Source organism: Gasterosteus aculeatus, chromosome 5 (assembly GCF_964276395.1).
Source record: "Gasterosteus aculeatus chromosome 5, fGasAcu3.hap1.1, whole genome shotgun sequence".
Lineage (NCBI taxonomy): Eukaryota > Metazoa > Chordata > Actinopteri > Perciformes > Gasterosteidae > Gasterosteus > Gasterosteus aculeatus.
The window spans coordinates 5970493-5997951 of record NC_135692.1 but is presented as its reverse complement, the minus strand read 5'-3'; the positions used below and the strand labels follow the sequence as shown (position 1 = coordinate 5997951).

Sequence of the window (27459 nt, the reverse complement as noted above, 5' to 3'; positions counted from 1 at the left end):
GCTGCCGAAACTCGCCAATTACCGCGGTGAGTTAAGACCATTAGTAACAGGAATGATGTCCCAGACTAAGAGAGGGAGACTCTAAATGAAATGCTTAATGCAGGAGTTGCCCTGTATTCATTGTAGTACCATTATTCGAGTCAAAACATATCATACTGACAGTACTTGAGTTTGCCCTTCAATTAATTAGTTGGTCAGGTCTGAATAGATTCCCGCGGTTAGGTGAGTAATATGTGCACTCTGTGTGAAAGTACAACAACAAAATCCTTAAAAATATTATGTTGTTCAATCTTACAACGTAAAATTCCGGGAATATTATTAATATTAAGTTGGAAACTTTCTTTGGTAATTAAAAGGGATATACAGGAATAAACTGGACAATATGTGGTATTTTAATGCAAAAATATTTCAAAATAAAATTTTTGAATTAACACATTTGTGAGTACACTTTATTCTTTCATTGAACAACAAAAACATGTTGAACATTGAATAAAATGTGTAATTCCTGTGGTCAGCAACGTATATTCAAAGCTTCGTTTCAAAACCGTAGCGGAAAAAAATGAGAACAGTGTTTGTTGCAGCCCTGTTTCTGAAAACTTCTGATTTCTGATGTGTGACAGAAAATGTCTTACAACAAGACGAAAGAATAGCTTGAAAGTAGGGACAGCGAAAGAAGTCTTAGCAGAAGACTTTTACTATCATGTCAAAGGTGAAAGCTTCAGAAGCAAAAGAGAAAGGAAATATCAGCCGTGTTTAGTGGGTAAGTTTGGCAGGCAGAAAATGAATATTTGATTTGTATGCTTGTCCCGAGGACCATGATGAATATTCAAAGAGAGGGCAAAGCCTGCAGAGTTGCCTCCCCCAGATGGGACACAGAGCATGCGGCTGTGAGCCGAGTCAGGCAGACCCATGAAGACACACGTTCACGTATATATATATATATATATATTTGATATATATATATATATATATATATATATATATATATATATATATGTATATAAAATATATATATCAAATATTCACATCAGGAGCTATCATCAGAGATTCAAAATGTGTGGCCGGTTGTAATGCCTACCACAAAGTACAGTGGACTTTTACAAGTACCCTGAGGAGTCCCTGGATGCTACTCACCGTAGAGGCCTCAGGGTCCTCAGCAGCCGCAGCACTCTGAGCATGCCCAGGATCTTGGTACCAGAATTGGAGAGGAGAGAAACCAGAATGTCGATAACAGAGATCAACACCAGCATTCCATCCAGAATGTTCCAGCTGCTCCTCAGGTAGGACTTGTTCCCCAAACACCAGCCCAGAGCCACAATCTGGACACAAAATTGAAAGGGTAAAACTGACACAGTGCTGAATGTATTTAAAAAAAAATATATACCATCTAATTGAACATCAAACTTTTAAAATCAATCACTCAACATCTAAATTTGTGTCTGTGTTCGCAGATTTGTTTGTTATCAAGCAATCTTTAGAGGCAACGCTTCTTGGTCTTTCAGCGCTGCTTATTGACGTTGTGAATGGATTGTTGACCAGGAACTTGGCAGAAAAAATTGTGAAAGCTGCAAGCTTTTTCTAGCCTCATTTTCAATTCTATAGGTTCCATTCATCGTTTATTCTGCCCATAAAGCAATTTGCATTCCTGAAAATAATAGAGTTTGGCTGGCTTGTTTTTGGGAGCTGAAACTTATTAAATCAGGCCACGACAGCTATTTTTGCATCATGCATTTCTTAACATCTAATGTAACTGAGGAGAGCAAGAGAAAAGAGGGAGATGGATGAATTACATTAGTTGATGCTAATCAATGCATGCACGGTATTTTCTGTATATAAGTGGGAACCATCAAAGAGGCTGATCACACCTCATGAATAAAGACATATCTCTCCGTGGCAGTCCAGACGGCCTCTACTGAAGCACTCTTCACTGCTCAACTCGCCATTTGTGCATTTCATATTTAGTTATGAATTTCAGGTTATAATACTTGGCCTGCATGTTCACACATTGCAATATTTATGGAATACATATTATCTCATTCCTGTTTGTACTCATTTGACCATATCAAGTGTCACTAAAATTCTATTACTTTTTCATATATTGTTTTATATTAATATTTGATTTGTACATTCTGAACTCTCATTTTGCTTTTTATTTGTGTGGTTTTCCTTTGTTATATAGGCCTACATATTAAATGAACATCTCAAAAGGAATTTTAACACTCTATAATATAACTGTTGTGCACATGAGTCATCCTCAAAACCCGCGTCATATCATAAGACCAGTATAGAACCCACGTGTAAAAAGGCATCCGCTCTAGTATTTTTCTCTTTTCAACACCCGTAAGCAATCATTACAGCCCAGTTTTGTATCTCACTGCTAAGAGGTTGACCTTTTACCCAGGCAACACTGCAAACAGCACCCAGTTTGTATCACTGCAAAAGAAAAAGGGCCATGGTTTTAATCAGCAGGCTGGAGGAGGAGGCGGAGCTGCCTGGAGCACTCCGCCAGCTTCACACTGCAGGGGCCTGGGAGCCGCCCGAGGGGCCCTGCGTGAGCGCTTCTCAATGAGCGCCGAATTAAGAATAACTATATGGAAGTAGACAATCTGCTTGCTGGTTTTCTGGTGAAAATCCTACGGAGGAACAAGTTTTGAATCCACACGGTTTCATAACGGGTTGAAAGTGTCTCACCGTAACTTAAGAAGTAATATCAGAAAAGCTTTGTAGTTGATAAATCCAGTGGTTCCCAATGTATATATGCACACAATACATATTGAGTTGAGTACTGCGGCAGTCTAGAAGAGAAAGCACCATTCTGCTTCACATTTGTTGTTCAAAGCCAGGGGTCTCAAACTCCGGGCCGCGGGCCGCACCGACTTTGGTGTACCCCTCCCCCCGTTGACCGTACCGTTCGCCGGTCGACCGTGATGGTCTGGCCTGCGTTCCATCGAAGTGGGCTGCATCTCGCCCGCACCTGATTTAAGTTTGAGACCCCTGCTCGAAGCTGTAATTAATTTACAACTTTGGACTACACTTAAAGAGGTAACTTAAACGATGTGTCTGTGTGTGCAGGTAAGCAGGTAATGCATTTGTGAACCCGCTCTGACATCGATACAGAGGCTTTGAATGAGAGACACCTGTGAACTTTACTGCCTCTGCTTGTCTCCTGCCTGTTTTAATACTGGCGAGACAATCCTCCGCTTAGCATTATGTAACTGACCTGCGTACGTATGTCTCCCCCTCCTCGTGCCTCTTAACTCTGTCATCATTGGTATTTTTGGGGCTTAAGGTGCCTGTGGGTATCAGGCAGACTCAGCAGCTTAGTGTCTTAGTGGTTTTTCGGGAGTGTCTGCTGCTATATTTTTCAACTAAAATGTGTATCCTGCGAGTAAAAACAGATGTTTCATCTTGTTTCCCCCAAAGAGACAAACAATGAGGTATGGTACCTGTGATTCCTGAGCTGTCCGCTCATATTTTGTGACATTAGAAGTGATGTCGTTTGTAAGAACAGAAGTTGAACTTCATGGAAGAGTGAGAAACAAAGATTGTAAGTAAGAGTAAAAATACCTAAAGTACCGAAAGTTGTCGCAGGCCTAAGCATATGCAAAATTTACTAAAATCTTTCACTGGACTGGGATTTGGAAAAATAAATCCCAGAGAACAATATTTCTAAGTGTCTCACCTTTATAGCCATCTCAGCCACGAAGATCGCTGTGAAGATGTAGTTGGACAATTTTAGGAAGATCCGCTCCTGCAGTGAACGAGGAAGACAAAGCTGCTTGAGTCAAGGTACATGCTAATGCACATTTCTTTTCCCAGCATGCATTTCTACATCGCGCTTGTTCTTTGTCTGCGTGAAAATGGATCTGAATAATGTATGAGGGAGCTGTTGTCTTCACATACTACCTGAAAGCATCTTTGTATAAACATCCCTGTTGCACTCGCTAATGATGGCTGGCAGGCATGTATAAAGTTTACTATTTATTAGCGCTGGAGGACAATTTAAACAAGGCATCTAATCACTAAAACCGTAAAACCTTTCTCTTACCTCAGAAAAAAAGGCGGTTTTGGTTTTGTGTTAAGTAAATAAACTTAGTATACTAATACCCCGAATCGGATGAATTGTATTGGGAGCAGGTGGCATTAGACCACCTGTAGGACACTTGGTGAGATGAGTTGAGAAACACGTTTCTGATCAAAAAACAGTGACTTTTGTATTTTCATCAGAGACAAACAGTCGATTGAGAAGGTACAATCAGTCTGCATCGTATCAGGATTAAGCTAATAGATCACCAAATGTCACCGCACTACTTATGCAATACGAGACTTCCCTTTAGCCTGAGGCAGTGTTGCTTGCTGGCGTGTGCATGCAAGAGCGGAGGGGGGGAGGAGATGGGATCCTATTTATTGAGCCAAATGAGGACTTAGAGAAAACAAGCAAGCCAGAGAGAATAAGACCCCCTCTTCGACTGCTTGTTTACCCTCCTTCCCCTCGGTCTGAAGAGACGTAACCCCGTCCTGCCGCTGACCGTCTACGTATCGGATGCGTGCGGATGTCTGTGTGTGTGAGCGAGAGTAGGTGGCTGCCTTTCCCACGGCCTCCGACGGCCATCACCGTTGCTTCCCCCGAGGAACACAGAACTCTCACACACACACACATAAACACGGAGCTGGAAGTCCCACAGCGTTTGGTTTTTTGTGAGGTCTTTGGGAATGTCAGGCATGACATCACTGAGAATGCTGCTGTTTAGAGGGTTTATGAATTCCAGACTTGACGGCAGCCACGCCTGTCCCATTCATCAGGAGCTAACTGGGCACGGGCTAGAGAAGCTGAAGATTCATGCGTTGTGCAGTAGCAAGAATTGACCGTTTGCCTCGAGCTGCCGTCAGTCCAAAAACATTATGGCACAATGCTGGTAAATTAAGTTGTGTACGTGACCAGTTCAAGTGTTGTGTATCTTGTGATACATTTGGTGAAAGACAGGTTGCACAAATATACTTAACCCAAGATTGCATGCTAATGAAGAAAAAAAAATTGCAAATCAAATTTGAAGTTAGCATTATTGAACAATTAGCTTTCTGTAATCAAAAAACTCAAGCCTCTAGCCAGAAAAAACGAAGCATAATATCCACTTTCTATTTTTTTTTGTTTCACTCGTATGCTGATAAACCCATTGTGTTGACCAACTGAAAGGAAAACAAATGGTAATTTGCTGTCAAGTAGGCGCATAATTAGCTGAAAAACTAAACGTGAGTTGATATAGTTAGCCATTTAAGATATAATTAAGCCCAGAATATATTTAAGTTTAAAGTCCTTTTCCATATAGACTCTTACATCACAGCCAATTTAAATGACGTTCCTCGACCCTGATGATGTTCATTATTCTGCTATTCTTTTATTATTCCCGGTTCAATATCTGGCCCCCAGTTTGTTTGACCACGAACAGGAGCCCCAGACGTTGTTTAGTTGCAAGCCAGTGGAAGCCGCACAAATGACGCCGAACTGTGCAGCGCCATGTCTCCATCTTACTGCTGTCTGAAGCTGGTAAAAACCGAAGATTGATTGTGTTTTACACTGCCGATGGTGATATAACTCAATTTAGAACTATAGACGTTGATGTATTGTCCCCTTGCTCAATTAGAAATAATAAATCATAATAGGTGGTATAATCATCCTCAATCATTTCCACTGAGCAACAGGAAGACAGTATCCAGGCAACGTCCAGCACCAAAACCAAAACAGCAGTGGACTGCGAGCCAAACCCAAAGTGTGTGACATTACTTCCAGGATGATAAACGGATAATCCCACACTCAATTTATCTGAACACTTCCTTTCCATAACTACATTTATGAAATCTCTATTTAAAGAATATAAGTTGTGTTTTTGCAGGCAAGCACAATAGCTCTATAGAGAAGGAAGGAGACTATTAAACATGTCCTGTTGTTAAACACAGACAACATGGAATCAGAGGATTGAAATCGATCCCAATGGGCTTCATCAACTCAAAACCCAAGCGGACAAGGAAATGACATCACGCAACGGTGACATCATGTAATGATCTGGAGCAATGAGGGTCTCCCGCTCTCTTGTTTCAGGCTGCTCGCTGCGTCATGTATTTTCCTCTCATTTCAGGTACGGCGGCAGGTTGCTGACCGCAAAGCATTTGTATGTATGCACGTTTACCCCCCACTCCCATGATGTCAATGCTAGCCTGCAGCGATGTGTTGCCTTTAAGTGTATGGCATTTAATTCTGTGTGCAGAGGCTCTGCCCTGAATAGGCTGACTGGATGGGCTGCCTGGGGAGAGGGGGGTCAGGCCTCCATTTGTTAAACATCCATATCTCTTCCCTGGACACTAGGCGCGTCCAACAGCCCACAGATAATTGAATCAATTACGACGGCCCTCTGTGTTTCAGACGCAAAACAAGCAGAACGGAGCGCTGGTCTAGCGAGACGCAACCACAATTAGGATCAGCGGCGGAACTCTTAGAAAAAGAAAAAAACAGAAAGGGAAAAATCAAACAGTGATAATTATTGTGTTTATGCACGATGGAGCGGCAGGGCTATGTTCTGCTGCTGTAGCTGGACACGGTCACAGCTAGATTGCTGTGTGTGTGTGTTTGAAGGCTTGGTGCCTTAGCTGAGGTGGTGATAGTGTTGGTGATGCATTGCAGCAGATACAGGGCGGTGTGGCACACATTACCGGCAGCTACTGGCTGGCAGTCAAACAGGAGTGGGTTCCCTGCCCACACAGTGATCCACTAATGAAAGTAGTAATCGGTTTGGGGCGAGTGTGTGTGTGTGTGTGTTGGAATCCATGCTTTAAACTGCCATCAAGGTTGGACTTGCGAGAAGCTACTTTCTCCCTTTTGGGGATCTTTTGATTCATTCATGTTCCTTTTCAGTTTTGATTTTGGGATTTACAGTATGTTCACATGTCTTTTCTTTTTTCTCAACCTCTTACTGTGTTTGTAAGTGAAGATTCTGGGGGCAACACCCTTGAGTTGCTTCTTTTCGAAACTAACTTTATAGAGCAAAAGTTGTAATGAGTGTAATGAGTTGCATGTTTGTCCTCCACCAGCTGGGAATCCGTCAGGCTCTTTTGTAATGATGTCATTTCATTGTTCTCTTTTTCTTTTCATTTGTGCCTCACCCCACCTCTCACCTCCCAATGTTTAGGGTTCCTAGGGGATCCCAGTGAAAAGGTCCCAGCAAAAGATCCCAGTTTTCGTAGTTTGGTAGTATATGAACTCAATAAATAGTCTATTTCTTTCTACACACATTTTAGTCAGAAATAAGTGAGTTTTGCTGCAACATTCTTAAAATAATAATTTTATGAAGACACATATTGGCATGACATATAATGCTTTGAGAAGAAAAAGGTTAACATTTTACTCTGACAGTAGCTTATTATTGCCATCCCCCCATCCTTGCATGTTAAACCTGTTGAGGGGATGAAAGTTGAACACGTTTTTAGACTCACAATAGTGGTGATGCGAGGCCTCTCCATGGCGATAGTGATGCAGTTGAGGAAGATGATGATCAAAACAATATGGTCAAACATCTTGTGGTTGATGATCCTATTGCACAGAAATCGGAACCTGACAAAAAAACAACAACATAAGTTTAAATCTTAAGTGACACTTGAAATTAACTTTATACATAAATAGGTATGCAATAAAACATGTGCACCAACAACTGTGGAAAAAGTAAAGAGGAAAAATTATATTTCTTATCTTATCTTTTTTTTCATCCTTGATGTTTTAAATGTATACATCTCATTATGACAGTCTGAACACACATCTGCCGTCCTCTTTTTTCTACGTCTATGTACGTTCACTAGTTGTCACATGGTCACATACAAACGGTAACTGTAACGGTAAGATCTGGATTTTAGGGTTTTATTGGGGTAATACAACACCACAGTGTCAACGCTCACTGATTATGTATGCATCTGGCTGTGTTAATCATTATGCATACAGTATACGGAATTGGGAGAGCTAATTCAGCTTTGATATCTGCAGGTCAGAGCATCGGTGATGGAGACTTCATAAGCCGGAGGGAGGGAGGACACATTGAACACAAGCCTCTGATGCCAGATCCTCTCTGTGGTTTGAAGGCCAGCTGGGTACTTTGATGCTCAAAAGGCCCCCGAGACTTACAATCTCACACCCCAAAAACCAAAGAGCAGAAAAAAAGGAAAGCTGTCACCACACGCTCAAGCAAAGAGCAAAATACCCCTTTATGTGGGACATGAGATAAAACATGTACAAGCCAAATGCATGGGTGTTTTACATGGCAAGATGTTGTGTATGCCTTTTAAGGGTTTTCTGGCATCAATGCTTCTCAATGACAATTGAGCTTATTGACTTTACGTAACTTTGGGTTATATTGGGCCTGTGGACAAGCATCCTTCAGAAAACCGCTCATATCATAAGCAGTGGCACCGGTGAAAATAAAAAAACATGAATAGATCTTGTTGCTGTATTGTTTACTTCTGTGGCTCATATAGAGGCATCGGTATCTGTACCTGTTAACTGTACAATTTTCTAACATACTACCCTCAAAAGAATCTGTATATTTTGACACTTTTCTGTCAATGCAATTGCTGATTTTAACATGCTAAACTACTCTTAATTAATATTCCTCCGGTACTACTACTGTTTCTAAACTCCTTCTTTGTGTCTCTGGTGCTTTTGCACTGCGCTGCACTTTGCAGCCTCTTCAGCAGCGTAGAAGGTAGTGTGACAGTGTCTCTTGGATCTTGTGCCGAAGGAGTTTCTGTCGGCAAGAAAAATAGGACGCATTGCTTTCGGCTAGAGCACATTAAATGTGTTCTTCAGCTGAACCACTGTTGTGTTCTATCAATCAGTAATGGAAAGTAGCTACACAGAAAGTAATAACATTATCTGTATCTTCACTGTGGCTGCTCAGATGACCACCCCCCGCCCACCCAAAGGGTTCAACGCAGTTACACATGACCTAGTGCCCAATCTTCAGTGAGTCTCGAGGTCACCATGTTGGTTTTCCACTATTCTTACGAGTCCCATTCTTGCAGCGAACACATCGAACGTCAGTGATGCTCTCATAGCCGGCGCACCGCTGCTCCCATTGAAAACTTCCCCCGCAGCAATCAGCAGCAGCAGGAACAGAGAGCACAAAGGCAAGTCGGGGTGAGCTCGGGTCCATGTGAAAGCCGCGGGACTCTGGCCTCCCACCAAGCTGCTGTCTCCTGATGTAATTGTGAGCACAGGCGGGGGTCCGCGGTTGGTTCAAGGCCGGCATGGGTGTCACGCAGAGCCTGTGTCCTCGATGTCACTCTCAGCGACAGTCACACCTTGCTGCTCGCTGCAATTAAAAGCCAGCAAGGAGCCCGGTTCCAGCCAAGACCCCTCCATATTTTTTTTTAATAATGTGACAATAACAGCCGCAGGGGATATTTTTTTATTAACCTTTTTCAAATCATGTAATACGGCTGATAAAGAGCAGAAGCAACCAGAATTTCTAAAATTGCAAAAGTTCGAACTAGAAGCTGTGTCAATACTCGTTTTGATGTTAGCTGCCTGCCAATGAGCTTACTCTTTAGGTAAAACTGATATTCCCTTAGCTGAGATGATCAGATATGGGCATTTTTGTAGAAAAAAACGGGCTCAGCGAGCAAGAACATGAAACTCATCATTTTCAGAAAATTTTCAGAAATGGCGGAGTTCATATTTGGCACATTTTATAGTCTTCACTAACCATAACTACTCGCTAACAATCTAATTTGTAGGCTACAGTGCGACCAAGAGTCCCGTCAATTCTACACCTTCACCACTTGAACGCCAAGCACCTAACGCGTTTAATTAAACCTAACCGCGAGCTCACGAGTTCAATTGGAAGGCACCACCTTTGTTGTTTCATGTTTAATTAGCATGTCGCAGCGCTGTGGCGGCAGACCGGGGCCTGCGTGTTGCTTCGTGTTGCCTTCGCAGCCACATCCTCCAAATAGACAGCAGAGATATGCTGGTCAAAGCCCCAGAAGGGGAGAAGGAAGAGGGTGCAAAGGAGGGTGGGAAGCGAGCGACGGTTCAGCACATGGCTGAGATAACGTGCAGCACTCATAAAGCTTGCTTTCTCCCACTGCTCCTTACTCACCCCTGACATGGCAGAAATGTTCAGATAAAAGAGACTTCTGAAGTGGGTTACTTGTTGTTCCTATGGTTTTAAAAAGTAGGCTGGGAGCCAGAGCCTTCAGTTATCAAGCTCCTCTTTTGGGGAACCAGGTTCCACTTTCAGCCTGGGGGGCAGATCCGGTCAGCTCTTTTAAAGTAAAACTTAAAACCTCTTTCCTCTTTGATTGTGCCTATAGTTAGGGCTGGCTCAGGTTAGCCCGGACCAGTCCTAAGTTAAGCTGCTATAGACTTAGACTGCAGAAGGACTTCTTTGGACACACCGAGCTCCTCTCTCACGCTCTCGTTCCACAATAATTCACGTTTTATTAATGTACATGACAAATTCAGCTTCTTTCCGGGTTTTTTTGTGCTTTCTCCCCTAGCAGGTCTCCGTAGATCGTGGTTCCTCCTGGACCCTGGTCCTGATACCTGCCGTGGCCCTGCTGCCGCCTGCTGCCGCCATCGTCATCATCATTATTATTTTAGATATTAATCATATTACTGTACTCGTAAACCAACATTACCCTCTCCTAAAGTCTCTGTGCTCTCCCTCCCCATAGGCTTCTGTGGATGGTGGTTCTATCTGATGGTGGTTGCCCCTGCAGTGGTCCTGCCGTGCGCCTGGCTTACTACAATTACTTGAATCATTTCTGTCAGGAATTGCATGTATTATATATTGTTCATTCTGTACACATGGCATCCATTGTAGTCTGTCCATCCCGGGAGTGGGATCCCACTTCTGACGTTCTCCCTAAGATTTCTTCCCTCTTTGAAGGGTTTTTTCATTTTTTGGGGAGTTTTTCCTGTGCCGATGGGGGGTTTCGGCACAGAGGATGTCGTATGTGTACAGACTGTAAAGCCCTCTGAGGCAAATTTGTAATTTGCGATTTTGGGCTATACAAAATAAAATGAACTGAAGTGAGATTGCGGGAGGGGAAAAGGAGTTAGTAGGGGAAGGGAAGAAAAAACGCTTTGCTTTGCTTTTCATTGCAGAAGAAAAAAACGCTGTCATGTCATTATGGGATGCCAGTCAACTGCACAAAAGTAATTCATTTGTAAAGTGCTGTGGATTTCTTTCGAAAATTTCTTTTAATTTTATAACACACAATCAAATGTAACCAGACGTATACAGGACCATCTGGTTCATAAGTCTTTGTTTTGCCCATAACAAAAAAAAAGAGAGAGGCCGAGTGGAAAAGATGTAAATATTACCTCGACTCCGGAGGGAAGAGGTAGAGTGACCAGGTGTCCCTCTGTCGACACCACTCTGGCTGTTTCTTTTCCAGCCAACGGATCACTCTGGCAAAACGACTCTGGGTTGAGGAGTGGGGGGGGGGGGGGGGCACAGATCATTCATTATTCACATGCTCACTGTTTACACGGATAGATGCTTTTGCTTTGTTTGCTCTTGCAAAACTGTTTGTCACATATTCATTAAACCAGGTTTGTCAAAGGGACTACTGACAACATCGATATCCAGCAATGTTGAATTGTATGCAAAAAATCTTCTCTATTGATTTCGTATATTGTTAACCTACCTATATTACTGCTTTTTGCTAATGGCTGTCTGGGCATATTGATTTTAAAAGAACGTGAATAGGATCGGTATAACTCATGCAGCAAAATCAAGTCCAGCCTTTGTTTCATTTGGGAGGTGCAAAGCCAATTTGCTATACATCTCCTATAAAAAAGAATATCTAGATCACTAAAACACCTTACTTCTTTTTCATTTTCTGCATTAATTCCCCAACCTCTAAGTCTGAGCTCTACGTCACTGCCCATAACTTGGACTGCACTAGAACAATCAGAGGAGCACACACGAGCAGACTGACCAGGTTGGCCTCCTCCTCGGCATTTTCCTCTTCCGTGTTGTCTTCCAGAGAGACGTGAGTGGGGTCCGCAGTGGACGGAGAGCCCTTCCCATTGCAGCCGCTGTGTTCTTGGGGAAGTAATTGTCCCTGTGAGGGGGGTCTGGAGCTGTGCATACTGGCGGAGCGGTTCAAGTAGGGCACCTACACAGGAACGGACACAAGGATGCTGTGGTCCCATTATCTTACACCATACTGTGCTACTCTGAATAACGCATCATAGAAGAAGGCCAATGAGTGGGAGGCGTGCAACAGGTCAAATGTCTTACCCCGAACTCTGGCGATTTATCAGAGGTAGAAGTGCCATCTACCTGCAGCAGAGCATCAGGGGGCAAATCCATGGAGCTCCGAGTCTCCACCGACTCCATCCTCCGATGTTGGGGCCGTCTCTGGGACTGGGACATGGAGTCCGTCCTGACCAGCGAGGCGTCGTCTTCATCCATCAACCCACCGCCTCCTTCTCCACCACCTTCGTCGGAGCTGGAGCCGCCCTCCCCGGAGAGGAGAGACCGTCGCTCTCCAGACTGCCGCTTCTGCCGCTTGAGTGACGGCGCGCGACCCAGGCTGTTCCAGCTGGATCGGCGGCTGGTCCAGCCGCTCCCAGAGCTCCACGGGGCGTTAGGAGAGGAGCTCTGAGCACCGGTCTGGAGCGGGAAGATGATCAGGAGGACAAGAAAAGCGGCAGAGTGATAATAAGGAGGTAGCGTGTACATCATGTCTGCTGATGTTGCTTTTTTAGAGAAATAAACAGCACTAAATTTGGTTGACTCGGCTTGACGCAAGCTAAATTGAATAGAGTGTCATGTTGACAGGCAGACGGGAGAAGATGTAGAGATCCGGGCTTATTTTTCTCATGTCTTTATCCAGATCAGTTTGTAAAAAATGAAGAGCAGCAATGGCGGCATGTCACATTTATCATCATCAATCATTATGACTTCCATACATCAGTAGGACACATCCAATAGAAGACAGACACTCAGATGACAGCCGGGTGGCCGTGGGGCTTGGGGTGTGATTCCTGACAGCTTACATGCATATTGATGGATGTGTTACTAATCAACCTTGAGCAAGACGCCTACACTTGAAATCCAACAAATGTTTTTGATGTACGTGAGATAAGAATGAATACACAAACCGGTGATTTGTCGTAGCAGGCTTGGTCCATGGAGACGTTGCTGCCTCGACGGGGCTCGTAGCTCAAGGTGGGGTCCCCTGCAACGGGCAACTTGGGCACGGGCATGGGAGTGGCGGCCGTGTGGGTAATTAGAGGCGGAGTCAGACTGGTCTTCAGGTCCACGTGGCCGTTTACAGGCACTACTAGTAAAGAATTGGGATGAAGAAAGTTACATTTAGTGATTTTGACTCTTGGTTAACACCTAACCAACCTTTACTATGTAAACCAAAAAACTAAGCAAATATATGTATGGCAGTTTACTTTGAAAATACAATGTGCATGTAAAAAGTGGAACCCAACACGCCGCGCCCGACACGTCTAAGCCTAGTTCTTAACAAGAGCCTCATAGTTTGAAGATTGGGGCCACTGTTTCTTTTAGTTGGGGGTGAGAAATGTTGAAGAAGACCAGGATTTCAATGTAAGGAGTGACGATTAAAACAGACAAGGTGAAGTGCATCAGCGGTGGAAGATAGTTGGGATGGACCAAAGAGTAAAAGCATCAGGAGCTGCACACCCTACTTAAAAAGCGTTGTCTCGCAACGAGGATAATTCAGTGTGCCATTAATCTTGTGTATACAACAGAACAAGATATTTGGCCTCAACACAAGTATTTAACATGCAGAGTTGCAGTGCAATTATTTTCCCTTCCCCTTTCCCAACCTTTATCTGAGGCCCAAGAGATGTATTTTAGGCTCTTGCAGCTACGTAAGCTGTTTCACTCAGAGCCTCGGAAGGGGCCGAAGGGGGAGATGATACCGTTCGTCTGGGACCACTGTGCTCCACACAGCATTGGTCCCATTGGGCTTTAACAGGCTGCACAAACGGTAATTAGAGGGAGCGGGTAACTGGCGCGCGAGGAATTATGGATGAGGCTGCTTTTCTGGTTTGATAAAGCGCCGACTGAGTGTAGTTCGAAAAACAACGGATGTGTAGACTGTAGAACAGGAGACAATAGACAGGCGGGGTATGTTTGCTCAGGGTATACTTCAGATGCCTTCGGCCTAACTTGCTGCTGTATCACAAGCTATTACATGGATTTTACTGAGAAAGACCACTCAGTGTGCAATCTACAGAGATTAGAGAGACAATGCGCCTCAGGGAAGGCAATGTGCGAACACAGACGCTACAAGTTTTGTCAATAGAGGCCTTGAAAAAATCACCGAGGAGTTCAGTGTTCTGAATTCCTATTGTAGCATCATTGACTCGAGCTGCCACAATATGAGCTGCCTGTAGACATTTGTGTATTTCACCTGGAGAGGCTGACAAATCCTTCTTGCTGCCGTTGACGTCCTCCACGCTTCGTGCACAGGAATCGATCTCCGAGCCCAAATTAGACGTATCGCCCTTGACACACAAACAGACACACTCAAAACGCCAGAAAAGAGCATGTGTCTGTTTCTTTGGGGAGTTTACAGAAAGCATGTGGGCTGAAATTGCCTCTAAACACAGATCCCTGCTCGTCTTTATCTCAGTCCGGTTGTTCCAAGAACCACTGTTCAAATCTGAACCTGGATCAGTCCATAGAGGCAACCTCCCTCTTGTAGGCAAGCGGGTGACGGTGTGGTCCCTCGGATCTGAGTGTTTTTAATAACCACAACGGTACAGACAGACGGTGAAGAAGATCAACTGTGTCAAGTGTTGCCATGCAAGGAGAGTGAGAAGGCCTGTAGAGAAACCACACTGAAGTTCAACAAATGAAATGCTAGACGGCACTTTTTCCAAGAGCATCACTTCTTTTAACGAAAGAGAATACGAACGAGCTTCAGTGTGGTTGCTAGGTTTTTGATCCTCCCACTTACACACAAAGACACGACATACGCCACTGTTTCTTGCCGTGACAGCTCCTTTTCCTTGGTTTGTTGTCTATTGTCATTACCAGGCAATGATTTCAAAAGCCTCTTTCTCGCATTGACATTTTATTTATCTCTTTCGGGCTTTTAATTATTCTCCTCTACCCTTTTCTTCTCGAGCCGAAGCCTCTGAGCTCTTGCTTGTGTTCGCTGCGCCTCAACAGAGCCTGCAGACTGCATCAATGTGTGCGAGGGCGCCAGGTGGACGCTGGATTAAAAGGCTGTGCTTCAGACTTCTGTGCCAGACCTCAAGACCTAATCACCATGCACTTTTACACTAACAAATTACTGTAATTATCTCCCAATGAGTGTAAGAGAAAGACACAGAGGGTGGATATACTGCGTGTTTCTAAAGTTCTAAACAAAAATGTATGACCTGCACAGATGTTATTGGTAGATCTGTGTTGACTTTTATCCAACAAAATATTGTTGGCATTTAGCATTTCGAACAACATTGTCACTGCAGTTAAAAAGCAGCACACAAAGAAACTAGAGCACCCTTTTAATTATTTTAATTCACTTTTTTAACAGACACTTCATTCAAAAGCTTCAAAATAAGTTTGACTTAAAAGGTTCAGCCCCATTATGGACTACAGTATTTTATCTGGTCCTTTTTTTAAACTGTTTCAATGATTATATTACTAGTGGTTTGTTTGAAGTCTGCACTATTGACACAATCAAGGCTACCTGACTTTAAGCCTTATTTTAGAAATACTGTATGTTGCCATGAAGATTATACAGCACACAGATGCTGACATACGGCTAAACAGACACACAGCCCGAATTCACAACAAAATCCAACACCAAACAAAAACGGTTAGAACCACAGCGAGAGACAATCGGGAAAGCACAGCTGTGAGAGGACACACCCGGTGGAGCGTCGGCAATAAGCACTGAGGCTGCACAACCTCATCTCCTCTCCCTCCCTTCGTGGTGGTTTCTCTTCCGGCTGACCAGCGGTCAGCTGGGAGCTTGCATTGGCAGTCAGTGTAAGGATCAGCGTGACAAAGTGTGTGTTTGTGCGATCACAGGAAGGCCAGGTTAGGGCATTTGTGAGGATCTTGTATAAGCACCAGAACCATCCTCGTCCATGTGTCTTTGACTGGATATATATAGATATATCAACATAGATCTATAGATATAGCTAATATTTCTTAGTGTGTGTTTTCACTATTTGACATTTCATTTACTGCGGGCCAGGATCAGTAAGTGGAAAAAAGGTGTTTCGGGGGGTGAAAGCAAAAGTGGAGATGATTGCTTTGGATCAGGGGTGACGAGGGAGTCGGGACTCGAAGGAAATCCTTGTCCCAAAATAGTCCGGTAATTTGGATGGCTTGTTTACACTCTGCCACCCCAATTTGGCGATGGTGGCGGCAGCAGGAGATAGGCCAGACCAGGCCTGCTGCTGATAGCCAGACAATAATAGACACCAGCAGCACAGGGGGGAGCTCAATTACATCGCTTTTGAAAGGGTGGGGATGGGAGACGGCGGGTGGATGTTGATAGGGGGAAAAGAGGGTAATGTGTGTGTGTGTCTTTGTGTGTGTGTGTGTGTGTGTGTGTGTGTGTGTGTGTGTGCGTGCACAAAAATTGCATCCTACCAGAGCTGGATGTAATTAGATACCTGTGGTGTTGTGGCAAACCTGTAACTTACATGAGCAACGACTGCCAAAATGACACAGGTATGGAAGTCCAGGCCTGCCAATATCTAAATGAAATCATTTAATCAAATTACAATTTAATTTCCTCCTTTTGTGCACTAATTAAAAACAAATAAAAAAGGAAATCAATAGCTATTGTAATTTTAAAAAAAGTCTGGCCATATTATGTCGATCGTATTTGTCACAATCATAATTGCTTAATTCTAATAAACCCCACAAACTACACTACATTCATGTGCTAATGTTGAATATTAAAGTGAGTCAGCATTCACAATAGCATGTGTACTAGGCTGTGCTCATGTTAGCATGCTAACACTAAACTCACTGTAGATGGAACGATCGGATGTTTATTAAGTTTGCAGCTGACTCTATGTCACTTAGCAATAAAATTAAAATAACAGCAGAGATAGATGGCCCCATCACTCAAAGTTATTACAAATCTTCCTGAAGGGGAAATCAAACGTTGGGTGGAACTAAATGGAACTATACAATTCTGCCATTTTTTAAAAGCATTTCATTTCAAAAATGAAAATCAAAGTGATAATGAAATTAATTTCCAAATTGGAAAATAATGCGCACGATACATTTCTGACTAAAATGGAGATTGAATTTAAGTTGTGTTTTTAATTTGATTGAATTACTTTATTTTAATATTGGCTGGTCTGGAAACCTGTGGGCGGCCAGCACATACAATGAATGCAGAGTGATGACAGTTTTAAGAGGCAATAAAAGTAAATCAAATCATAACTATAACCAGTGAGCAGACTGCACTCCCCATTACAAGCACACTCTCCAGTCGCCTGCTGTGTTTAAACCATTTGCCTCTTTGAAATCTCATGCATGAACTCCAGAGAGGGTTCGACTGAGTAAAGTTAGAGGGCGCGAGGACGAGACTTATCTGTTTTTCACATTCCCATTTCCCCCAGTGTTTAGTTTTGGCCTCAATAGGCCTGAGTCTTGAGTCCTGCAAACAGAGTTGATCTCCCCATGCCTTCAGTGGTGCTCATCCTCTTGTCCTGCTGGATTTATTGGCCTGTGCCTCCCACCCAAAAAATAGATTCCCGTGCTCACCCCCCGCTGCCTGACCCCACCCCCTTCCCCACCTCTCTTTCCTCCAAGAGAAGCAAACACGGAGGGAGGGAGGGAGGTTTTTGGGCTGCACCGGTACAGCACTCCTACCCCCGAGGCTAAAAATACATTTAAAAAAAGAGTGGGGGCCTGGTTGGGGGGGGTGAGAGTCTGCTTTTTTAAAACGAACACGAAGAGAAGACACACAGGACAAGGGATGCAAGTCTTTAAGCACTTTCTCCTCTGAACAGCCGCTTGCTGGAGGACTCGCTGGTGATGTGACATATTCTCTGGTAGCCGTGTTGGAGGTCCTCTGCTTCTGGCAGATCATAAGTGATTCTACAGTTCTAGTGTGGTCACTCATCTTTCAAAAAGAGCCGGCATGCATTATTCGCATTTGGCCCCGTTGGTGTCGAGCCATGCCGCTTCACCGGAGGTTTTCAGCTTTTAACTTTCGAGGCTTGTACCATCACCACAATACAGACCATGTGAATAGACTTCTTTTTGTGGCACGTTAAACAAATTACCAATTACTTCTTGTGTATGTTGATGGATTAGTTGTGTATGGTTGCAGTTATCAGATTTTAACCTTGTTTCTGGATAATATTTTTGTTTAATTGTTGTTTTTGCTGCCGGTTTGGTGAGAGTAAACTTATTATACCCATAAGCCCAAGCGGGGGAAGAACCCAATAAGTGACTGGGAACAAAGTTAACCCAGACCCAGATTTGTAGTGCAAGTTACTCATGGAGTTGCCGAGTAGTAGTATTTCTAAGTGGTATTAACATAAAAACTAGTTAAGTTACCAGTATGTTATCCTATTACATTTCACTAGCCAGTTGTGATCTGTTGCACTATTCGTTGCTTGGAACTCCTTCGAACAAATGAAGTTAATCAATTTAAACTGCTTAATATATTGTCAAATTCATCCAAGGAGTAATATTTAGTTTCCGATTTTCTTTGTTTTAAGCTTGAATAATCACTATAATGCTCATTTTAATGCTCAGAGGCTACATTTAATGTCTTTATTTAATCAGAGAGTTGTAGTATATAATAGTTGATCAAACAATTAGAAATATTTAAGAAGATCTCCAATTGCGAGCCACATCATACTGTTGGAGCTGAAATATGAACGGGAGACATTGGTTGGGCAGCAGAAGCAGCGGGAAAAAACTGAAAACCTCTTTGAATAAAAACTATTAGAAGGCGCAATATCACGGACTACAAATTAGACAGTGTAATTTCAGGCAGATTGGCCCCCTTTAAGTTATTCTGCTACTATAGTACGCTCAAATATTAATAACAAGAAGTCAATCTCCGGCTGTGGCTACTTAGAGATCTGACACATCACAGCAAAGCCTCAACAGGGATGGTTAGGAGAACGGGTGGAGAGGTAGTGCAGGAGGGTGGGGAGGTGGGGGGGCAGGAAAGGCCGAGCTGCAGTGCTTTACATACCCCTGAGTCTATGGGCAGCTGAATAAGGCTCAGCTGGACATGCACGTCGTCCCGCTTGGACACTTCCTATAGTGGAAGTGATCATTGCAGCCGGACAGGAGAAGGGAGGCGGACGGAGGAAAAGAGGCAGAGAGGTGAGAGGCGGAACAGCGACAGCAGTAGACAAGAGCAGAGGGAGAGAGTTAAAGGACATTTCAGCCTGTTGTAAAATTTTGACTTTACCGTGCAACACATATCAGCGTGTCGGAGCAACCGTCCTGAATCACAGAGTGCAGTAATATCAGCGTATCTCAGCGAATTGAATACAGGTTGAAAGCAGGACAAGACAGCAAAGTCCAGAGGTGAAAAGCACGGCCAAGTTTTCACCTCCGTTCAGGACACAATGTGCTCGGCCCGGATGCATTCATGTGCAGCTGACCCGACAAGGGCGTGTGAATCGTGCATGTTCAAATGTGTTCAAATTAGGGCTGTCAATAGATTGAAAAAATTAACTAATTAATCGCACATTTTGAAATTCATTAATCTCGATTAATGAATGTTGTTGTTGTTACAATGTTGTTTAGAAGAAAAACTAATATTCATTATAAAGACTAAATCTTAAAAGTAATGAGTAATCACTTTAGAAAGTGTATATTTTAGACACTGTTGTTTAATTGTTAATGTTATTTTAAAACACAAAACTACACACATTTGATCGTCTTGGAGACAGAATTCCACCGGGTGGAACACGTTGAACTAGCGACTCTTCCTGCTGTCCTCATGCACTTTGCTGGTAGCATGGAGAGGATCCCCACAGCCTTTTTCTGCTGAATACACAATACAAACAATACTGCAGCTGCCTGCTGCAGCTGGAACCGAGACGATGAGACCGACCCATGAAGGCCGAAGCCAAAACAACCAGCTGAAAGGCAAAAAAGGTCTGCATGTGGTGAAATGTGCCAATGTGTCAAGGTTATAACCTCGAGGGGGAAGCTGAATCGCACAAAACAAAATGATACTTCAACAAACAAGCAATTCTTTAACAGATTAATCGTGTTTGGGATGATTTAAACTATTGGTTTATTATTTCTTCCACACGTATCTAACTATCTTTAGCAAATTACAGTACAAAATAGAAACCCCCTTCTAGAGAAATTAAACACATATTTTTTGTTGTTGAAATTTTGCGTCTGTTTGTTGTAATTGTATCTCTTCATTAAGGTAATATTGTGTCTCGTTGCAATTGTTTTTCCTTTTGGCTAAATACGTCTTTGACTTAATAAGAACATCAATCACAAACCACGTAGGAACTCGTTTTGCCGTTAGTTGGACTTTAAAAAGTCCCCAGAAACGCATTAATTCCAGTCTTGGCCCCCCATGTAAAGCCTTCATTAAGCGGCTTTGGTCATTGTCTCCCATCTCCTCTGTGGCTCCATTTACCAGAGCAAAGCATATCTGTAGTGCGAATGAGAACAATAGGAGGAGAAGCCCATTGAAATAAATCCATATTTTATGAGGCTGTCAAGCTCTCTCCCTGCAACCAATCGTCCATTCTCTCCCTGCTCTCAGCCCAAGAGCCAAAGAGCGCCTGAGATCAAAGCGAAGGTGCTGTCACCCCCTAATGAAAGAAAGAGAGAGGCAGACAAGTAGACAGCAGCAGATAAGCTGAATACTCGTGTGATTAACTCTTTCTATCTCGTCTCACCAGAGCTGAAACGTTGCTCAATGAGTTTCAACTTCTTCTCTTCTCTTCAGGGAAAACCTATTTTCCCCCAAACCTGTGCAATATATTCTCTCTGTTCCAGAAAAGAATTCAAAAACACAGTGAGGTGGTGGAAAAAACATCCTGTTCGTTGTCTGACATAAAAAGAGTTGTCCTGAGAAGACGGGTCATGAAAATAAGTCATCCGAGCATGAGACTGATGAGTGAGTGTAGTCTAGCAGACACCGTTTTCTTATGGTGTGCTTCACTGTTTTAGCAATAATGAGGATGAATGCAGAGAAAGAGTGGGAGGATTGAACAGGCTGACAACAAGGTGAGGATGAAGAAGAGAGGGGAAGATATGAAACTCTGAAACCGCGTGCGTTCTCATTTCCTCGCATTACCCTCCACAGACCACAAGAAAAAATCAGGGCAGAACGATGATGATAATAGTTTGGAAGATACCTCTCTCCTCTTGAGAAATAATGTATGTTAAGACTTGGAAAGCAAGCCAAATCACATTGCAAGATTCCCCAAGTTGACCTTTGACAAGTTGAAATTGTCTCAACCTGGTGGCAGGTTTGTTGACGGATGCTTTGAGATTAAGACAAAATGGTTCAACCAGCAACATTATACCTCAGTCTGGAAACCCTCGACCAGGATGGCCACCAGCAGGTTGAAGAGGACGTAGTTGCCGAAGGTCATGAGCGCGATGAAGTAGAGGGCGGCTACAGGAGTGGTGGAGGCCATGCCGTTGTATAACACCTTGTTCCAGTCCTCCTGGGTCAGGATCTGGAGAGGAAAAATGATTCATGGGAAAAAATACAGTTTTGTTCAGCAATCGTTGTAGTAGTTACTTTTTTTCTAGGTAAGATAGGCACTCATGTTGTTTACATTTTTAATGGTGGTAGTTTTACCACTACAACTTCTGGGGACTCTGGGGATAACTGTGGGTCTTTCATTTCACTGACGAACAATAGATGGCTGAATCTTTTTTCTAGCTGGAAACGACTTTAACGGCTAAGGTGACAACCGACACTCGGGGCAGGTCAGCGAACGGGCCCCTGGACACAAACATGCAAAAGGCCCTACAATCTCTCCTACGTAGACACGCAGTCTATAAACATCTCTCTCTGTAATCTGTCTCTTGGAAAATGTCAGGGCTCTGAAGTGTCACGCATTGAGCGTGACAGACACTCATTTCAGTCTTTAGCCACACATTCCAAAAATTTGGACTTCAGTCCGAGCCGCGTTGGTTCCTCTTCAACTTTCCCATCGGCCGCAGGGTCTTCTTTTTAACCTTACTCTGTTCTGTGTCTGTGTTTTATGCACCACAAGTTCTTCATTTGATAGAACAGGATGCTGATGTTGAAGACAATGTAGACTGGTTGAGTGCAGAAACATTAAACCCCCCATGGAAAAAAACGTGTATAACAGTACCATCTTCACTGCAGCGGGACATCATCTCTGATGGGATGATTCTCTGAATTATATATGGTTGCTATATTAAGGTTGATAAATACTAAGCAATAGGATAGATATATAATGGATGAATGGTCCGACCTGACTGAAGGCCTAATCACGATTCCAAGGTGACATGATGCAAGTGGATGGCCTACTTAACCTATAACTTATTTGGAAATGGGAATTAGATTGAGTGGAAGAAAATGAGGGCGCTGGAAAAAGGCCAGACAGGGAGAGAGAGCAATGAGAAATATTTGATGCAACATATTTTATTTATTAAGGCGGAACTGGTCTTTCCAGCCTCCGATGTGGACAGGTTTAGTCAGCGCCGATGAAGCAGGGACGATGCTGGTTGCTTGAGGGCACTTCAGCAGATATAGTTTGATCAAACAATGTTTAAATTTCATGAAGATGCATAGCTTTAGGTCACGCCGTTGCTGAATTGTGATTCAAAAGACTGTGACGCTACGTCTTATGCTACAACTCATTTGGCCATAACCCAAAGGAAGGGTTAAAAAGGGGCATATGCTCACCTGAAACACAGTCACTATGGCCCAGAGGAGGGAGTCAAAGTTCTTCCTGTCGGGCATGGTGTCTCCACTATTCCCCTCGGATCCAAACTTGCAACCAAACAGATGCATCCCCAGGATACTGACGCAGGAAGGGACAAAGCGGGGAGAAATCAAACAGGAAACAAAGGGGTAAATGTTTGCATCAGGCCAACACGCTAGATGCAGTACAAATAAACCAGCTGAAAGCACTCGTTCTGACTCCAGCACACTGTTAATACATGCTGCTTGCATGGCAGCTCAGGCAGAATAGACTGGACATGAATGGCAATTCACTTGTTATTTTTATTTCCCCGAAAAGTAGCAAAGGAAACAAAAACGGCATTTTCTTTCAGTCAGGCGATACACAGTAATTGGTTCATAAACAGTTGGCGCATAATGTTTGTGGAAGTAATGAGAGAGAGAGAGAGAGAGAGAGAGAGAGAGAGAGAGAGAGAGAGAATGTTGTTTTCCAGGTTCAGCACCATGGAGAGAGACACAAGCCACGTCAACAACACCTTAAAATCATGGCCTTAAAAACAAAGGCACTATTTCAAATTAAGGTGTTTACACTGCTTCATTCCTTCAGAGGGAGATGAGGAGAAGTACAGAGATCGAACAGCACATTTTACCCTAAGGACTGGAAGCGAGGTGGGAACAGCTAACCTGGCCCCGTCCCACGCTTACTCTCGTAATTCATCACATCTGATTCGTTTAATCTGTGAACCGCAGTACGGCGAAAACAACTCTAGAAAGAAAGTTTAGCGCTACATACAAACAAGGCCACTAATCCGTGGAGTGTTTCTATCATGAAAGAAGCAGTTATGAAGGAACACAGACACTGAGCCGAGGGAACCATGAGCTCTGCGGTGTCAACTTGGCAAATCTTCACTCAAATCAGAGGCTATTCATACATATATGCATACACAAGGATCTTGGAACTTTACACTAAAGCGCATGTGTGGCCTCATATATACTGTTCGTGCAGTCAGGGATAGAAACCTCCCAACAAGCTGCTGAAATGAAGCGTCACACGAATAACATTGAGCTAGAATCTAAAGCCAAAGCGTCATATATCATGGATTTGCTCTGAATTCCTTTATCTTTACAATACATAGTTATTGAGACAGTGTCGTTTTAACTAACACAGTACCTGTTTAACATGACATTTGAATACTGTTAATCAAACCTGATCAAACCACACCCTTCTTGGTAATTTAATTAGAACTGGTCTTGAGGGTTGAATGAGGATGTTCTTTCAGGATGCCCTTTTAGTCACACATAACGGAAGAGAAATATTTCCTACTCCCTTTCAATTTACCTCTTTTGTTTTCTATCTTTCTTCAGTGTTGACAGTTCAGGCATTCGTTCTGATGCAATTGTGAAATCCATACATTTTGCCGTGTCATGTGGGACGCAAGGTTGCTCACTACTCCTCTGCCTACCTGAAGATGAAGATGAAGAGCATGAGCAGCATGCAGAAGGTGGCTACGTTGTCCATGGTCTTCATCAGCACCACCAGCTGCCTCTGGAGGGCCGGCATGAAACGGACCAGCTTCAGCACCCGCATCAGCCGGAAGGTCCTCAGCACCGACAGGCCGCCGTCCTGCTGACCCACAATCTCCCACACGCTGTCCGGAGAGGAGAGAGGCACAAACACACACACACACACACACACACATAGGTATCTTCATGTTCATATCCATAATAAAATTCCACATTCATATGCTAAATCTGGAGGCAAGGGGACAAGGTCTTGGTGGTGGTAAAGGACAATCTCGTTCCGATGCAGATGAGCAAAATGGTTCTCACTTAACTCTAGTATGTCCTCTCAAATTGCCAATCAGGCGGTAAACAATGAGATGAGGAAAAGGAAGTCTTGAAAGCCGTGATATCCGCTGGCTACACCGGAACCATAGATATAAAGCCCCCCGGCTCCCGTGGTCTTAACCGCCTTCAAACTGAAAATTGCTGTCATATTAAGTCGACGGACTTCAATCTGCCAAAACTCCTGCCGAATGTTCTCAAAACAGTGTCCAGTTAAGGTATTATAAAGAACCAGTGTTTATACTTATCCATTTGGACTATTTATGACACAGAAGAAAAATTCTGTCAAATGAATAGCCAAGATGACTGTATTGCAGTATTATTATTTCCTGTGGGGGCCCTTAGGCAATGCGTGAGAGAAAGGAGGCAAAGATTCATTTAAGAGCTTTGTGAACAACCCCACAGTCAAGAAATCCTTCTCTGCGGCTCACCTAATGACCACGATGATTCCATCGAAGATGTTGTAGGGGTTCTTGATGTAGCCGAAGGGCCCGTAGACCAGAATCTTCAGCAGCATCTCCAGAGCGAACAGGCTGGTGAACACGATGTTACTGATCTCCAACGCGTTGGTCAGCTCCTCGGGCTGCAGACGGACAGAGGACCAAAAAAGAGGACACGTTAATGTATTATTTCTGCAATATGTGAGTAGCTCGTATCTCCAAAATGAAATAAATCTTGTTTGAATTTCACTGGATGTGCATGTATAAGAGTCAAGGCTTCCATGACTACAGCGACGACACCTGCTGTGGAGAGCAAATATGCCAATGGCTGAATTCAATTCAAATATGACAAAACTGTCCCTTCACGGTCAAATACAATATGCACACCCAACCTTTATCTCAAACAAGGACACACACATACACACACACTGACATCACAATAACGCTGCTGAATGAGCTTGTACAAAGCTCAAAAGAGAATTGGGCTGCCACCTAGATCAAACAACCGGTGTGCATGTGCAGAAAAACGAACAACAACAACACACCAGAGTGAAATAGCCCATATAGACAGAGAAAAGAAAGGACACAAACCCAAAAGATAAAAGGCGCGGCACATCCCAATACGACATGGTATGTAAATCTATGACGAGCATCCATAATTATCAGCAAGGAGGAAGGAGCTGGTGGGGATGCTGTTATGTGTCTTCTGGCTGTGAGACACCCCAGCCTTTGATCTCTATGCAATAGTTTACACAATCAAATGCCCGGGTCTGTGCCGTTTACATTTATGCACGTGACAGGCTTTTCCTAGCGGTCTCAATGTCCCTCCGTGAGTATAAACAAAGGGGTCGTCCCAGCAGAGCCATTATCCCCAAGAAGAACCAGGAGGTAATGAAATGTAATGTAAACACAACGCGTGTCATTAAGCCTGTCCTGGTGGGCTGCCACTAATCACACCGTGACTGTTTAAGCAGCGATTAGTAAACACGAGCACAAGAACAGCTCTCCGTGCCGCATTACGGCACCCCGTTGTCTGGAGCTCCAAAAGTACAGTGATCATTGAATGGCTGAAGGGTTATTATGAAATATCATCATCCGGGTCAGGTGGGGAAAAATGGTTGTTCCAACACACCCGCTTAAAGTAATGATTAAAGTAATGATTTATAATGAAATGAAATTACTGTTAGAAGACACAATATTCCTTTGACGAAGACTAAAAGATGATATGATACGACTCGCATGTGTCCATTAAATATGAAGCTATAAAGCAAGCTATAGTCATCAGGCACTACCCCTGTCATTAAAATAGTGATTTGGGTTTAAAATTGAAATAAAAAAAGAATTCTTATCTAACAGATATGAATTTATCTATATGCAAAACATAGAGCTTCTCTTATACCATCATATTTCACATACATATTTGAGAGTGGCATCGCTCGTTTTATTTAACGCTCTGCCTGCATTGCTGTGATATCACGTTGAGCTTTTCAGTTTGGTGTCGAGTTTTTGGAAAACTTCATTCAGAGCGTCTAGTCAGAACTAGTCAACCCTTACAAGTCATTGCTTAGTATTAAGTCATTGCTCCCTGAAGACTAGAACGCAACAGCGAGCCCTGAGGCACAAAACAAGGTCCAGCAACACCACGATGTAACATTGCACCAGAATTGAGAGCCCGAAGCCTCAAACCTGAACTTCACTAGTTTATGATAATTTACCGCTTGTCTTTGCCTAAAAGACTAAATAAGTTGCAACTGCCATCCAAAATGACCTATATGACCTTGTGATCCATGTGGATTCAGGGAAATAAAAGTACTTTTTACAGATTATGGCCACTGTTAAATAACATTAGCATTGACTATTATTAGGAGAATTCAATGATTACATCCATGGGAATATAATCGGCACCTTAGCACTAATCATATGATGTTCTATAAAATCCAACCAGTAACTAATTGGCTTCAAGGCTCTTCTACGCTTGGCTGTTGAATGTGATGACGGATAATAATAACAAGGAGAAACAGTTATACTAATAATAATGAATTAAATAAGAACGAAATAAGAATGTGGCTGATTTAACATAAGTGAAGTGTCTTTCATCACACTGCTTGTTAAGTCAGTGGAAGCCCAACCATGCAACACATGTGCAACATTGAATGGACAGAGTTGTGCTTTGGCCTCCGGCCTTTTTGTTAAAAAAAATAATTTAACCCAAAGCCACCAAAAACAAGCTTCACCCCGTTTAATCTGTGTGTGTCTCTTCTGTCCGTCT

At 43.2% G+C, this 27459-nt stretch overlaps 1 protein-coding gene across 14 annotated transcripts in view; it reads right to left on the bottom strand.

The window, feature by feature from the left end:
- Nucleotides 1-27459, bottom strand: part of cacna1g (calcium channel, voltage-dependent, T type, alpha 1G subunit) — a 118906-nt gene that overhangs the window by 41368 nt on the left and 50079 nt on the right. For 8 of the 14 annotated variants that reach the window (XM_078102759.1, XM_078102760.1, XM_078102766.1 and 5 more), the window contains 13 exons: nt 25182-25333; nt 24369-24554; nt 22909-23026; nt 21548-21703; nt 19231-19296; nt 14449-14542; nt 13160-13341; nt 12294-12668; nt 11989-12168; nt 11369-11469; nt 7486-7603; nt 3683-3751; nt 1135-1319 (listed from right to left, as the gene is read on the bottom strand). In XM_078102759.1, the coding sequence (XP_077958885.1) occupies nt 1135-1319; nt 3683-3751; nt 7486-7603; nt 11369-11469; nt 11989-12168; nt 12294-12668; nt 13160-13341; nt 14449-14542; nt 19231-19296; nt 21548-21703; nt 22909-23026; nt 24369-24554; nt 25182-25333 (1982 nt within the window). The remainder of the gene's footprint in view (nt 1-1134; nt 1320-3682; nt 3752-7485; nt 7604-11368; nt 11470-11988; nt 12169-12293; nt 12669-13159; nt 13342-14448; nt 14543-19230; nt 19297-21547; nt 21704-22908; nt 23027-24368; nt 24555-25181; nt 25334-27459) is intronic. The other 6 variants (XM_040176311.2, XM_078102771.1, XM_078102762.1 and 3 more) reach the window with 5 other exon arrangements.